Source organism: Coturnix japonica, chromosome 3 (genome assembly GCF_001577835.2).
Source record: "Coturnix japonica isolate 7356 chromosome 3, Coturnix japonica 2.1, whole genome shotgun sequence".
Taxonomy (NCBI): domain Eukaryota; kingdom Metazoa; phylum Chordata; class Aves; order Galliformes; family Phasianidae; genus Coturnix; species Coturnix japonica.
Genome location: NC_029518.1, coordinates 49,968,349 through 49,983,457, shown reverse-complemented (window position 1 = coordinate 49,983,457; position 15,109 = coordinate 49,968,349). Strand labels below are relative to the sequence as shown.

At 42.0% G+C, this 15,109-nt stretch overlaps 1 protein-coding gene and 1 long non-coding RNA gene across 4 annotated transcripts in view; one reads left to right on the top strand and one right to left on the bottom strand.

Moving 5' to 3' along the window:
* PDE7B (phosphodiesterase 7B) overlaps positions 1–14,946 on the top strand; it is a 166,384-nt gene extending 151,438 nt beyond the window's left edge. For all 3 annotated transcript variants that reach the window (XM_032443634.1, XM_032443635.1, XM_015858356.2), the window contains 5 exons: positions 1,003–1,094; positions 2,499–2,643; positions 4,611–4,707; positions 8,061–8,141; positions 10,051–14,946. In XM_032443634.1, coding sequence (XP_032299525.1) covers positions 1,003–1,094; positions 2,499–2,643; positions 4,611–4,707; positions 8,061–8,141; positions 10,051–10,268 — 633 coding nt within the window. In that variant the 3' untranslated portion in view covers positions 10,269–14,946. The remainder of the gene's footprint in view (positions 1–1,002; positions 1,095–2,498; positions 2,644–4,610; positions 4,708–8,060; positions 8,142–10,050) is intronic.
* Positions 6,483–10,051, bottom strand: LOC116653177. Its single transcript, XR_004306632.1, has 2 exons — positions 6,997–10,051; positions 6,483–6,875 (listed from the first exon to the last, which is right to left on the bottom strand). It is a non-coding gene; the product is annotated as an uncharacterized LOC116653177 (long non-coding RNA).
* Positions 14,947–15,109: the final 163 nt, after the last annotated feature.

The following is a 15,109-nucleotide window of genomic DNA, read 5'->3' as shown; positions in this document are numbered from 1 at the left end:
AGCAGGTTTCCATGCAGAGCTCAGGAGCGCTCCATGCCAGCACAGTAAAAGTAGATGCAGGGCAGAGGCTGACAGTCTCTCAAACTCAGCTGTTGGAGAGAAAAGGAAACAAGTGTCTCTTTCCATGCAGGTAAATCATTTGTTTGCTAAGCAAAGCTTCAGAGGGGGAACCAAGGTCTAACAAGGTGGGCCGAGGGCCCCACAGTGTGCTCTGCTCTGTGCAGGTGGCTGAGTACATACACTGCCAAGAGGTGCAGAGACAAAAACAAAATGCAGAAGTCCTCTACTGGGGGTTCTACTTGTAGCTGAGAGCAGGCAGGAGAACAGAAAGGAGAAATCTGATGAGTACCAATCTTTTCTCGCATTTAACTCATGAAACTACAGTGCCTTGATTTGAAATTAACTCTATGCGATATTTTAATTCAGCTAGCCCAGCGTAATCTTTACAATGAATACATCTTTACATATGCTTGCTCTGCATTCTTGACCCAGCAGTCTTTCCATATCTATGTTGATAGCATGACAGAAGAAATATGAACAACTCACTACCAGTGGCTTAGCTCAAAACCATTGCAGCAAGCATGCAGGGACATCCCTTATTTCTCCTTGGTTAGAGTACAGGGTTGCAAAATCCCATCCTGATGAATTTAGGCAAGAGGAGAATAAGGATATTTAAGTTGGCTGATGAACAGAATTGCTTTTAAATGTCATAAGGCCTGCTCCTAGCTTCATACCTTGTTCTGAGTTCTTATGGTTGGAAAGTTGCTGTTTTGTTGTTTTTCCCCAGTAACTATGGTTAATCCTAGCTAGGGTATCTAGGAGTACAGTGTCTTTAACAATAGAAATTCAGACAGATTCTTCTAATCTGAAAGCTGGCTAAAAAGCAAAGATTTTCATGTTAATTGTCTCTCGTTTTGTTACGGCAAGCAACTTTCAACCAAGTCTGGGCATCATGAGATGTACCTGCCTAATCCTTGCATGTATCCCTTTTGTTCCTACCAGAATGTTTCAGTGCTAGAAAATCATCACTGGAGATCTACAATAGGCATGCTTCGAGAATCACGACTCCTCGCTCATCTGCCCAAGGAGGTGACGTAAGTGTCAGCTAGAGAAAACACATCTCTGAAACTAATCCTTGGCTTCCGTCACTCTCCTTCAAAGGGGCATGAGCAGTGAGGCCAGACTTCAGAGTAGGCTGTCCAACTTTTTGGCTTGCCTGGGCTGCACTGAGTGAAGAGGAATTGTCTAGGGCCACATCTACAAAGGTTGCTCCAAAAGTAATGCTTCCTAATTATTTCCATGGAAAACAGAATGAACAGAAAGAGCACAACACTATTTAGAAGAGCAAATTCTCAGCTACAAAACATTGGTTTTCAACACAGTAACCACCATTTGCTGTGCATTTTCACCAGCAATGAACAAGAGCCTGCATGCTGTGCTTATAAAAGTCTGCACCAGCAGTGGTAACTGACTGTCACTGTTGCCACGTACTGCCAAAAAGCAATGACATGACTAAGGCATGATTGTGAAGTGAGGAGTAATTCTGGTAAGAGAGGGCTTATGAAAATGGGTAGAGAGTCATGATCAAATTTGGGATTTCAACTCTATACATTCCATTTGAAAATTCATGAGTCATATATTCATGTGGACTGGAAATGGAGTTGCAAATGATTGATGATTTTTTTTTGTCAGTCTTGTAGCCTGTTCTCAAATTCCTTTATCAAAACAAAAAGCACGGCTGCGTGTTTTTCTTTGTTCACAGGACTGTGTCTAGCCAATGTATCAAAATCCATCAGCGTATCTGCCAGCACTGTGAGCTGCCACTGCTCTGTGTCCCCATGGGACTGATAGCACTCCCATGTTTGGTGGGTGCTGAGGGGCCGGGCTGCCACCATGATGGCATGGGGCAGGGGGAGGCCACAGTGCCAGCTGTGCCGGGCTGCATGCAGCCTGTGGGCTGTGGGTTGGATGTGTCTGGAGAGTAGGCTGAATGTCCTGCTGCTCTCACCAAGGAATGGAGATTGAGCCAATGAGCACCCAGCAATGCTAAGGTTTAATTACAGGTGACTTTGCCAGACGTATGCACAAGTTACCTGGAAGCAGTAAGCTCTATACCCCTCTAGAAATCGTTCACATCAAACCAGCAACTTCTGTTCAGTACTACTTTAAATGTGCATTCTTCAGTGGCTGGAGTAAGATGTGTTTTTCTAGATGTACCATGCTATTTGATTTTCCCTTTCCTAGTGTTTTCTGGAAGCTTTCACAACCACCTACACAAACAAGCATTTTTCTTCCACATTATCCTTTCCTGCCGAAGCCATTTAGGCAGCTAGAGCAGTTGTATCCTATCAACCCCAGCAGAAAATGACCAATCAGATCAGATTGAATCTGTAAAGAATGAGGAAGCTTTATGCTGGCTATGGTGTGTAGCAGGTTGTTTTGAGCTATTAGAGTCCAATGGTTCCGTGACTGATGAGGCTTATTTTCCTTAATTGCAGACAAGACATCGAACAGCAGTTAGGCTCCCTGATCTTGGCAACAGACATCAACAGACAGAATGAGTTTTTGATTCGTCTGAAGTCTCACCTTGACAATCAGGATTTGAGACTGGAGGATGCACGAGACAGACATTTTATGCTACAGGTAAGTATTAATAATTTGTTACCACTATTGCTTTCTTATTCAAGTTGTGGTATTTCCTAGGACATGTTAGAATAGCGCAGGACAGTGTGTCTGACCAATAGCATCACATTACCTATCACTATAACCTGTTTCTGGCATGTCAGAAAAGCTTAAGATGCATTTAGTATTAACCTTACGTGATTTCCTTGGGTTAAAAAGCTGGGAATGCAGCAGACATAGGAGTGTCACATGCTTAGAAATGATGATATGCTACTAGTTACTTCTAGACCACCGCATCTCTTTCAGGTAATGCCTCAATTTTATTCTCCTTATGGCAAATATCACTTTGCTGGTGTTATTTTCTAGTGATGGGCAGGAGTGCCCCCTTCTTAGTGTTTTTCCCAAGACAATCTGACATAAGGTGTCCAAGATCTGTTCCTGTGGCTGATGTTCATAAACTGTCTCTGCAGAGACAGCTGTTGCTATGGCAGCAGGTGTTTCTCTATTGAATCTTTCCTGCTAATGAAGAAACCATGTTTTATTTAAAAATGAAACAGATTCAAACTGATTATTCTAGCTAAGCTTCAGTCATTAACTGCCTCCTCAAAAAAAGCCTCTACTTATAAACACATTATTGTGATTAAAGTAGCTGTATATGCATGATTCTGTGCAGAAATGACGTCAGTTTCCATCTTAAATACATAAAAGAGTTTAATCATTGTCATTTACAAAAACAAACATCTACACGCTTCCACTCTGCCGAGGTTACGGGAAAGGTGACAGCCGCAAGGAAGTAAGTGCTGATCTGTTGCTTCTTCCCCCTCTAGAAGCGTGGGAAATGCAGCAATCTGCTCGTCTGCCCTCCATGAAACATGGTCTTCTGTCAGGTTCCTGCACAGCCCACGCAGGGCAGGATGATGGGCTTATCATATTTCTGGTTAGATTAGGCAAGAAAGTTGTGCAGATGTCAAGGCACGGGGCTTACAGTTCTCAACTATAGCAAAAAAATTCCTTATGCACTTCCTTGAAGATAGATAGAAACTAGGACAGAGGCCGGGTGAGATTTGCTAAGTTGGAGGATTATTTGTGGAAGAAGGAAAAAAGAAAACAAGAAGTGTTCATGGATGAGGCTAGGTTAACGAATGTTGTTTTAATTCACGGTAACATTAAAGCTAATCAATTTAATCCAGAGAGAAAAGAGGCTTGGAGATCTCTCTCCTCTGGTTAACAGATCTGAAATTATACAGGAAACACTTGTGTTTTCCTCTGAGCGCTGGATGAATTCTGCCCTCTGTCCTGCTGACTGACTGTGTTCAGGTTATCTAGGAAGATGCGAGGCTCACAGCACCTTGTTCCAAGCAGTAAGACAGACAGACCATTACATAGCTCACTTTTCCGAAGCAGTTACTTGATTGTAAAAATCTCTTGCCCTGCTGTACTCATTCCCCTGCAAAGCACGTAATAGCACTGGTTAGCTAAGTGAAACCCAGCCAGAGGCATTGCAGAGGGCCCTGTGCTGAGCGTTGTAAAGGAAAACACACAGACATTAAAATGAAGTGTAACTAAAGTGAGATGAGAGGTCGCTCAGACCACAGGGAAGCAACGCCTGAACGGTCTCGCACCAGCTTGGCTCGTCCTTCCCTCAGCATCGCACACGGAGCTGAGCCAGGCAATCAGCAGGAGCCAGCCTGCAGCTTGTCTTGGCTTGCTCCTAGCAGGGAATATCCAGAAGACTTTGCCATCTTGGAATTTGGCCCTCCTCTTGTTCTCACTGCAGTAAACCAGAGGGCTGAATGAAAGGTTTGTTTGCAGCTGAAGTAAATGCTCTTTCCTCAAAAGGCACATTTGGGCGAGACTCAGCGCCCAACGGGTGATCTTAACCCTTCCTGCTGGTGAGGCCTGGGAGTTTCACAACTGCAGATTTACCACTGAAGCACTCCTGGATAACGATCTCTTTTCTCACTGCTGCTTTTCTCCTTTGCTTTCAGATTGCACTCAAGTGTGCTGACATCTGCAACCCCTGCCGGCTGTGGGAGCTGAGCAAGCAGTGGAGCGAGCGGGTCTGCGAGGAGTTCTACCGCCAAGGTCAGCCCCTGCTCGGGACACAGAGCCATTATGTGGAGGCAGCCTTCCTTGGTCCTTGAATCCTCTCACAGTGTGCTGCACTTCAGCTCTTAAATTTTGCAGAGGAACCCACAGCTTGCCTCCGCACTGAGACCTTTCAAGCCAGCCTTAGCATGATGAAACCACGTCAGGGCTACAGTATGCTAAAATCACAGATTGGCTTGGGTTGGAAGGGATCATCTAGTTCTACTTCAGGCAGGGTTGCCATGCTGTAAATCAGGCACTAGATAAGGCTGTCCAGGGTCCTGTCCAGCCTGGCCTTGAATCATCCCACTGGCTGCTGCGTTTTATCTCACTGTTCAGACTCTCACTACAACTCCTACAGGAGTCTCACCCTTCAAGTTTCCCAAACATGACGCACTCTTCTGCGTACAAATGCAGAGAGTTCAAAAGCAGTTCCCCAGCATGGCAAGCCCCCCCTCCTCACACGGCTTACAGGAACAAAGTAGGCAAGCCAGTGCTCTGCTAGAACCTATTGCAAATGCTTCAGACCCCTGCAGAGAGCTCAGTCATGCAGGGCTTTTTTTAAACCCAGTAATTGCACCATTTGGCTCTATCTGCATAGGCAAGGTCATGCTGTGCTACAACATGGGCAGGGTGCAGCGGAGTTTAATCACTGCTAAATTCTTTGTTCACAGCATCCTGAGAGCCTCAGGCAAGCGATACAAATTCTGGAAGAGCACACAATGAAGTACTCAATTCAGTTAAAGTTCCGCTGTATGGAATTAAGCGACGTTTGGGCTGGTACCTAGTACAGTTAGTCCATAGCTCTAACAAACAAGGACAAGTAGGACAAGTTAATTTTTGGCCAATGTCAGTTTAAACCGGTGAAATGTCTTTGACTTCGATGCTTTTGCAGTAACAGAAGCAACTTGCAGGATGTGGGTTTGTGTCATCAGATGTACAGCCAAGGCATAATATCCAGGATGTGAAGGCAGGGCCCCATGTCCCATGCCTCATCGTTAGGACCTCAAGGGACCACGCTAAGAAAGGCAGCAGCCTCAGCTCTTACAGACTTCTGCTTTAGACTTCTGCTTTAGACTTCTGCTTTTTCCCTGAGACTCCCAACATACCATTCTAAAATATACCTCTATGAGACAAGTTTTATATGCACTATACATATGAGACCAGTTAGAGCTGCACGAGGAAAATAGGAGCAGTTATGTGGGAGCCTGTTCAGAATGCTGAGTTTGACTGTCACTGGTGGCTGTGTAGTTGTGGTAAAGTGTGTTAAAGTATGTATTATTTTAGACCTCTCTACCTCCTTAAAAACGATGCTGGGTCTAGAAGGTATTTTTTGTGATGTTTGTAGGCAGGTACAACCAGAATTAGTGCACTGTTTAGTATCATAGTATCATAGTCTCATGCGGGTTGGAAGGGACCTTAGTTTTTCTTCTGTTGTGCATACAGAAGTTTGAACTCCTTGGTTTTTGTTTTGTTATGAAACATTTCTAATGCCATTTTAACACCATTTGATTGTTTGTGAGGCTCAAAATGCTTCCCTGATATTTCCTAACTACCTAGTTAAAATGAAAACGCTCCCCTCACATTTAAGAAGCAATTGTGTGCTGCAGTAGAGAGAAAGGTAAGGCTTAAAAATGCACATAGTATGTACAGGATGATAGAGGCTGAGTCAAAACTGTCCATTACTGGGTATAGAATAAATGTGCTTTCAAACAGAAACAGTGGATATGAAGCAAAACGTTTGTTTTAGGTTGAATGTGATGTTATGTCTGTTCTAGCATAACATTATTTATGGATACATTTGTTCTAAACAGCACTTGCAGTATCCATCCTTATTAGTAAATAAAATGGACAAGCAGAACAGCACAGCCTGTACGTAGCTGTGCTGTAATCAGGAAAGGGGCTGTACCTCATGCAGTACCCCAAAGACTTAAAGCCTGGTAGTGTCTCTGAGAATGCAAGCAACCACAAAAGATGAGTGTTCCACTCACAGTGTTTAAAAATATTAATTTGCAGCAATCTTCTAATGGACTAATGCTTGCATGTGGAAATCAGATCTCCCCTATGAGACAGGTGGTTGCTGTCTGCATGGCAACAGCATCTTCAACTGGAGAAATCAAGGCTCCCTGAGCTGCTGTGCTGCTGAGTTCTTGTATGCAGCTAACCTGTGGTCCTCTCCTGCCACTCCAGCATCTCTGTGATCATTGCTATCCATTGCCATTATGTTCTTAGCAATCACAGAATGGCATGGGTTGAAAAGGACCACAGTGATCACCTAGTTTCAACCCCTTTCCTGGGTATAAAGTCACCCACCACTAGACCAGACTGCCCAGAGCCCCATCCAGCCTGGAATCCAGCTAATTAAAAAATAAATGAATGTAAATAATAAATATAATAAAATAAATAAATAATTGTATTAAATAGTAAATAAATGTATGGAAGTGTTCTGTGTGACCCTTTTTCCACCTGCAGGAGCAGTTTCTACTGACTACGTGTAAGCATTGTTACAGTGCCCAATGTGGTCAATTTTGCTGCAGGTGGAGTTAGGGTGAGCAGATCCCTCACTGAAGCTGTTCATCAACATTTTAAAGCAGACTGTAGGGCCAGTCACTGCAGGAGTCTTCTGGATGTGAACCTGGAACTGTCCTGAAACATCATCCTCCAATTGATCCCATTCTGCTCTGTGAAAGTGGGAAGGAGTTCAATCAGCCACTTCATTTCAAGTCCATTTTGTACAGGAGACTCTGTAAGAACTTCCTGGATGACCCAGGGAATTAATGATGCAAGTTCAGCATAAGAATAGCCCTCATACAAAACTATATATGACACAAATGTAAGACGAACTTGAATTTCATCCTTCTTTCCTGCTTACAACCTTAATCCTATGATTTTTGACACATGAATTGCTGCTCTGGCTTGTAGTAGTTTGCTGGTGCAGACACAGCTGTGGGTTGCCAGGCACCATCATCCTTCAACAGCAATTTTTACAAGCACACAGAAGCAACTCATGCTGTAGCACTGCGGTTTTCTAGTAGGATGTTAGAGAAGCTATCTATCTTAAAAATGAAGGTTCTCAAAATACTTACAAAGTGTTTACATTTAATGTTCATTCAAAATTCACCTTTACTTGGAGAGATTTTTCTTCTTTGCATGCTTACTCAGTTTCTTTGATACCTTGAAGAACAAAAAGAGGCCAAAGAGACAAATAGGTACTTAGACATCTAATGTGGTTCTCACTGGTGCCAGGATCCAGCTGCTGAAAACCATACAGCTGAAGTAATTGTATGAGTTTGATGCAGGTGTAGAAATAAAAGTAGCAGAAATAATTATTTCCTTTTTTAATGTTGTAGGTGACCTGGAACAAAAATTTGAACTGGAAATAAGCCCACTTTGTAACCAGCAGAAGGATACAATCCCAAGCATTCAGATTGGTAAGTAAGTGTTAGCTTCATCCTGTCTCCTCCACGTTTATCTATCTCTGCGTGGCACAGGCTCAAACAGAAACTGAAACCTGATATGCGATAAAATCCATCTGCAACATAAACCCAGTGAATCAGCAGCAAAGGTCAGCTTCCTGAATATTGAATACCTGATCTAGGATTGACTTACTTCTTGCTGTCTTCATCAGTTGACACGTAACAACATTGCTTCAAATGCGTCATCAGCCAGTTGCAAGCTTATTGCTGTGGAATACTTTGGCTGTTTGGGATGAAGGAAAAGCATCTCCACAACTGCTGAGCACACTGCAAAACCTCTCATTTAAAGTAGCAGCCCCCTTATTTTTCTGTCCAGTTTCCCACAGATTCTTTGTAAACACTCCACAGTATGATGCTCCTGCAGGATCCAGTGCTGAACATGAAAAGATTCATTAAGAGCCTTCAGGCCATGTTCACTGTTGCCTTAGTAGTTCTCTGAGTATCTCAGGGCATCAAGTCAGGGCAGCAACTCCAGTTTCTTCATTTTCCCTTCTTTTTAAAAACATTTCAGCTGTCCTCCATATGCATCCCCCTGTCACACTGCCTGTAGAGCACTGAGCAGTTCTCTCCTCTGTGCTGCACACTGCCATCCCCACAGCCTCCCCTTGCTGGACAGCAGATTGAGCTCAAGCAGCAAGAAAGTTTCCATGGCAGTGCTTGCACATGACTCTCAGCAGCCCAGTGGTTACTTCGCAGTTAGCATTTCCATAAACACATCTGCAGTTTCACACCATATGCATAGGTTGTTAAGCAGATAGCTGTATAACCACAAAACACTACTAGTATCACAACAGAACAATTGCTTCTTAGGTGTTTATCTTCCTCTTCCAGAAATATCAGGCAGAAATTGATATAAAGTAAGTTGTCTGTATTACAACAACCTGCAGATAGATACTACATGCAGATAAACCAGCGACCATTTGTCTGTCCCCATGTAACAAAGATACAGCCATACTGCACTAGAGTGGGCCTTGAAACATTATTTTTTCTGAGCTTGTTTTTGTGGGAATCAAACTGCAGATTTAAGCCTTAGAAGTTTTATTTCCATTTGTTTTCATCTATCAGTGATTTTGCTAGAAGTACATGAACTTAAATGCAAGCTTTTCTTGTATGCAATACAACCCCACGTTAAGGTCACTCTTCAGCAGGTCAGAACAGACAACTATTTCTGACGCAGAGAAGTTGTTGCATCGCCTTCCCATGTGATATCAAAGGGATATCAAAGGTCTGCACACATATCTCAACTGCTGTCCTTGTCTGCACTCTGCAGTACAAAAGATATTTATGACATATAAGACAGTATATGGAAGCCCCCAAGCTACTGGAGCCTGGAAGGTTCTGGCATAGGAAGTAGAAAAACCACAGCATTACTCACTGCTTTTGCAGCGATAACCTCAAGCACTTCAAGGGGCTTGGACACCAGTGCAACCCATGCTCAGCTCTCATGCACAGCTGAGGCAGGGGAGCCTGTTCCCCTGTTTCTAGAATAAATTTAACACTGAAAACCACTGCTGGTAGCATAAGAGTCACAATAAACATCCTTATTAGAATGTGTAAAAAAGAAACCTGTCCAAACCAACCATTTAAGGCAGAGGGTTACTTTCTAGTCTGAAATCTCCTCAGAGTAGGATGCACTCTGTCCAATTTAACTTACCCCAGACAGACAGATCCCTATCATTGCAATGCGTGCTGTCAAAAGTTGCCCATTTCAAGAGGAGCTGATGGTTGCTTGAATGCTTATAGTCATCATTTCTCTTCAAGGTTTTCACAACTTGTAGTACTGTACTCTACTCAGGAACTCTGTGGGGGATAATGCACTCAGGGAATTAATTTGTTCCTCACCTGCTGTACTCTTTCTCCCTAGGGTTCATGACGTACATTGTAGAGCCACTCTTTGAGAGGTGGGCCCAGTTTACAGGAGACACCCCCTTATCTGAAAACATGTTAAACCATCTCAGGAGGAACAAGGCAAAGTGGAGGAGTTTACTCCATAAGCAACACAGCAGTAGTAGGAGCAATGACCACTCAGGTCAAGTGACTGGCAGCCAGGAACAGACTTTAAATGAAGAAGAAACTCCTTAGTGGCAGCTTTGCACTTTTCCTTATAGCACTGCTATCTCCGTCTTGATCACAGCAGCAAGCAGAATCCTGAGGAGTTAGGAGCCTGTTGTCAAGACCATGGAAAGGGAAGAAATGGCAAAGCAGATACTGTAAGGGTCCTCATGAACAAACCCATGGTTCTGCTGGTTCCTTTCTGGATCTCCTCCATCTTCCTCTCACCTCTCTTCATTCTGTGCATGCCTGATGCCATCTGTCACTTCAGATCACGAACTGCTTGAATGCAGGGTCCCAGCCAGCAGAGCTGAAGCCGAGCCAGTTACTGCTGCCGTGAAGCAGGGAGGATTACCGAGAGAACAGAGGAGGATAGAGGCACTCTTGGTTATATATTCATTTACCATGAGTCATACTGTGACATATGTATATAGGCCCAGAACGCCGTACGCTTTCCAGTCTGGCAGCTGGGCTGCACATGAAACCACCAGCATCTTCAGAACCCAGAGGACACTGGTTGAGTGAGACAGCGCTCGCAGAGGGCAGAGAGAATCTGGTTATTTTAGTAATTAAAATAAAAACCTTTTTAACTTTTGTATTCTGTGCACTAAACAGATCTATAAACTTTGGACTGAAGTTACACAACTCTGTGTACACAACTCCAGTGTAACAAGGCTCATTTTGGTAATCATTTTTATGCCACTTTGGATAAAAGACGGGCATCTTCTCATTGCAAGGAACAGTATTCCCTCGCAAATGAAGGGGAAGGTGTTGCTGTACAGTCTAACCCTCTGAAACATGAACAGATCTACCTTTTGAGTACTGTTTCAAGTAACATGTTTATATTCATGTGTGTATATTTTCTGTAAATACGAGACGCTACTGATTCCCATGCCAAAATACTGGAGTATTGTGGGATTGCTACCTGTAAAAAACATTGGCACTGTGAACAGAATACTGTTAGTTTTAATACAAGAGAAACCATTTGTAAATACGTTACAGAGTTTATTAATATTCACTGTTGTTTGTGGATAAAAGCCTTAACTTTTAGCATCCTTCATCTTCTGATAGCTGCCAAAAATCATATGAACACAAGATACAATTCTGTACTGCCTTTCCACTATTGAAGGTGTACCACAGGTCATTAGGGAATGAAGTCTGGCAGAATAACTTCTTGAAAACTTCAAACACATTCCATATGGGTCCGTGTTGTTAAACCGTAGCACCTTGCACATTCAGTATAGGCAAAAAGAGAGCCTGAAGTTCAAAACAAACAAGCAAAGCCAGAAGTCCACAGCAACAACCACAGATCAACAATTCAAACAGATTAACATTAAGTCAAGAGTGTGATTTTTTCATTAAATAGCATAATGATCTAAAAAGCACGACATCCTAATAATTCTGGAATTCAGTTCTTTTCTTAAGCAATGTTGTAGTGGATATGGGTTCCCCCCCTATATTCTCTTACTCAGATATCCAGCATATAAATACATTTGTATTTTTCTTTTCATTGAAAAAAAGAAAAGAAAAGAAAAGAAACCTTCAACCAACTGCTAGATCTGTCTCACTCACTGAAGGAAGAAATGCTTTCCAGTCAGCCTGTTAAGGAAAGTCCTCGTAACTGTCATAGTAGTTGAGGAATTGGTTTTTCTGAAAGATACATGGCCCTACTTATGTCATAAACAGCCTCAGTTCATTCTATGCGAAGCTTCCTTTAAGCTTCCATGATTTCACCAAGATCGCATTCTTGGGCACTACTGCATGGCACCAAAGGGATTGCCTTCACTCCCCAAAAGATCTAATAGCGTCCAGACAAAGTAAAGCATTGTTAAACCCTCAGCACATCAAATCAGCACAGCTGCTTTCCAAAAGAACTAGCAGATATGGCCATGTGACCATATTCTGGTACAGTGTCTTTGGACAGGCCAACAAAGCACTATTTAAGTTGGTGTTTGAGAGAACTCTTAGAGAGCTGCAAGGGTAGATGCAGTAGAATTTAGTTTTAGTTACAGGGAACACTGACTCTGTCAGACAAAGTCTTCACAATCATAAAGTGACTAACATGTTTAAAGGACAACAGAATGCACAAGGTTTAGTGAAGGATGCTTTATTCTACTAAGTCAGTCACTGGACATGTATCTTCAGAAAAAAAGGACTGAAATTCAGTGAAATAGGAAGGTGGAAATCACTAGCTATGAGTAACAGAAAATTCTCCTTCCTCCCTCTTGTAAACAGGACTCATATATTAGATGTGCCACAACAGTCAAAGAGAAGGAGTCGAGTTGTGGTAGAATAAAATTATTTCTAACTATAGGACATAAATGCCTTTTTAACCACCTGATGGTGGAGGTGGGAGCATCACCACTTTACAGCTTTTTAGATAGATATTCCTTCATGACAGATTTAGGACAATTATTAGGACATTATACAAGCAGTATAATGGGCTGCCTACAAGCACTTAAGTACATACAAAAGAATATCATTTCCCTTGTTTTGTCTTTTATACTAAGAAAATGAAGCCATTTTCCATCTAGTTCAAAGAATTCTTTAAAGTGTTCTGAGGTTTAGTTAAATAAACCTGGTGCCTAGCAGCATAAAAAGCTCTTGACAGAAACATTGCTGTGCTGCTGAGGAGCATCCAGAAAATAGGTCCAACAGGAGAGCTTAGTGCACGTCAAGTTCTGTTACAGCTACAGTGCATCCAAGGTTTTTTCTGTAATTAGAGCCTAAGGGGCCTATTACAAGACTGCTCTTACCAAGAGAAATCTTCCTAATAAACTTTGAAAAGCTGCTCTTAAAATAAAGGGGTTTTTTTGTTGTTGCTGTTTGTTTTGTCCGGGGTTGAGGTTGGGTGCACTGAACATTCTTGCTGAATTTCAATCACCCTATCTAATGAAAAGGTGCTTGAAATAAGAAATAAGTTCAGGGTGGCTCTAGAAATGCTTCTGTTGTTCAAAGCCAAAGCCATTACAGAAGTTTGGGTCTGGACCAGTTTGCCTCAGGTGCTCTAGATAAAAGTGAGCTGAAAAACCAGGCTCTGGCAACCAGATTCACTGGGGTCTGCGATTGGACTGGATGATCTTAATTAAAAGTCTTTTCCAATCTTCACAATTCTATTATTCCCCAGAAAAATAAGCCAAACCATATCTGCTGCAGCTGATTCAGCAACACCAGTGCTTGGTATTATCTAGTAGCATAGAGAACACTGTGGGGCTGGGACTTCTCCCCAAGGATGCCAGCAGGACAGTGTATGAACTGAATGGAAAAAAAAAAGTATGTGCAGACATACAAAGTCCATGGATTATTACTCTGGCAGCCTTATTGGAAGACTTTAGAGGAAGACCTTGTGAGACATTTTCCTTTCTTACTGGGCCACTGCAGCTAGAAGACTGCAGTTTTAAAACTTTTTCATTTTCAAACTTTCAAAAAGTTTTTCATGTATGTAATGAAGGAAGCAGATAATTGCTAAGAAGAAGCTTAACACACCCTAACAATGCCGCACAAACCTTCACTTAATTGATTAAAACCAGTTTCTTCAAATGCAGGCTTCATTTTATCAAAGAGGCAAAATTCTGAATAAATAGAGTGGTAATAAGTGACATTTTTAAGTTGGTTAGAACAATATATGCATATGCACTTTCATTAAGTAAAGGTTCAACCTGCCTTTGGGTTTCTAAGGGCCAACATTCAGGCCACCAACCAAAATGGGAAAACATGAACTATAACAAATGAATACTCCTAAAAAATAGAAGCAGTCAGATGAGTAGCTGACATTAAGTAGCACCTCTGTATGTTCTCTCTAACATCAATCTGTTCGTTTCACATGGACTACTGGTTTTCACAAAGAAAATCAGTCTCCTATAATGACCAATGAGAAGGTTGTTGCCACAGCAAAAGGAATAATCTACATCTCAAACTGCACGGCAGCTGTCTTAACAGCTTTTCTTAACTCTGGAAACTTCTAATGGAAAGTTCAACCATCAAAACAGAGGTGGACTGCCCACAAGTCCTTCCAAATGCACTGCTCTTGGAAAGGAGAAACACTCCTTTTGTTTTCAGATATCAGATACCAGACATCACCTATAGCCTTTCATTCTAATAAACTCAGATCAGCACTCCATAAGATTCTCCCACTCTCCTCCAGACACCACTGCCCACAGATCCAGTAATAAAACTTAAATTAAGACCCCATGAATTTAAAAGAAGAAAAAAAAAAGCCATGCCAAAACCTAAACAAAACAGAATAAAACCACAAGGCAAGCTTCATGCCATGAACGTGTGTCTGAATTATTTTGATTGGTGCAAACGATTACTGTATTATTTGTTTCTATAAGTCATCCAATATTTTAGGTACATAAACTTTCAGTGCAGAGCATAAGTTTGACTTGGATGTAAAAATATATTCTGCTTATCTCTGAAATCAAGATTGTATATGTCATGTTTATTGTAAAGCATTTTATATATACATATTCACATATCTTGTACGACTCAATGGGCCAAACACTGGTCCCACCAACTTCACTGGGACCAAGAATCAGCCCACATATGTGCGTATATTTGCCATATGCATCATTCTAAAAGGAAGCACTAGATTGTGTGAAAATGCTGTGACTGCTATGCAGTGATGCCAAGAGACTTAATTGTATCTTTTTTAACATACTGCTGTAAGTATTCATCATGTCAAAGAATGACAACTAATAAATAAAAATAATAAAAAACAAGTGTCCAAAATTCATTGATAGAGAGAGGTACAAGGCCACACCTACATCTTGGGTCTAGTCCTGGGCCCCTGTGACATGAAAGACATGGACGTACTGGAAAGAGTCTAATGGAGGGTTAATGAAGATGATAAAGGAAATAAAGCATCTCTC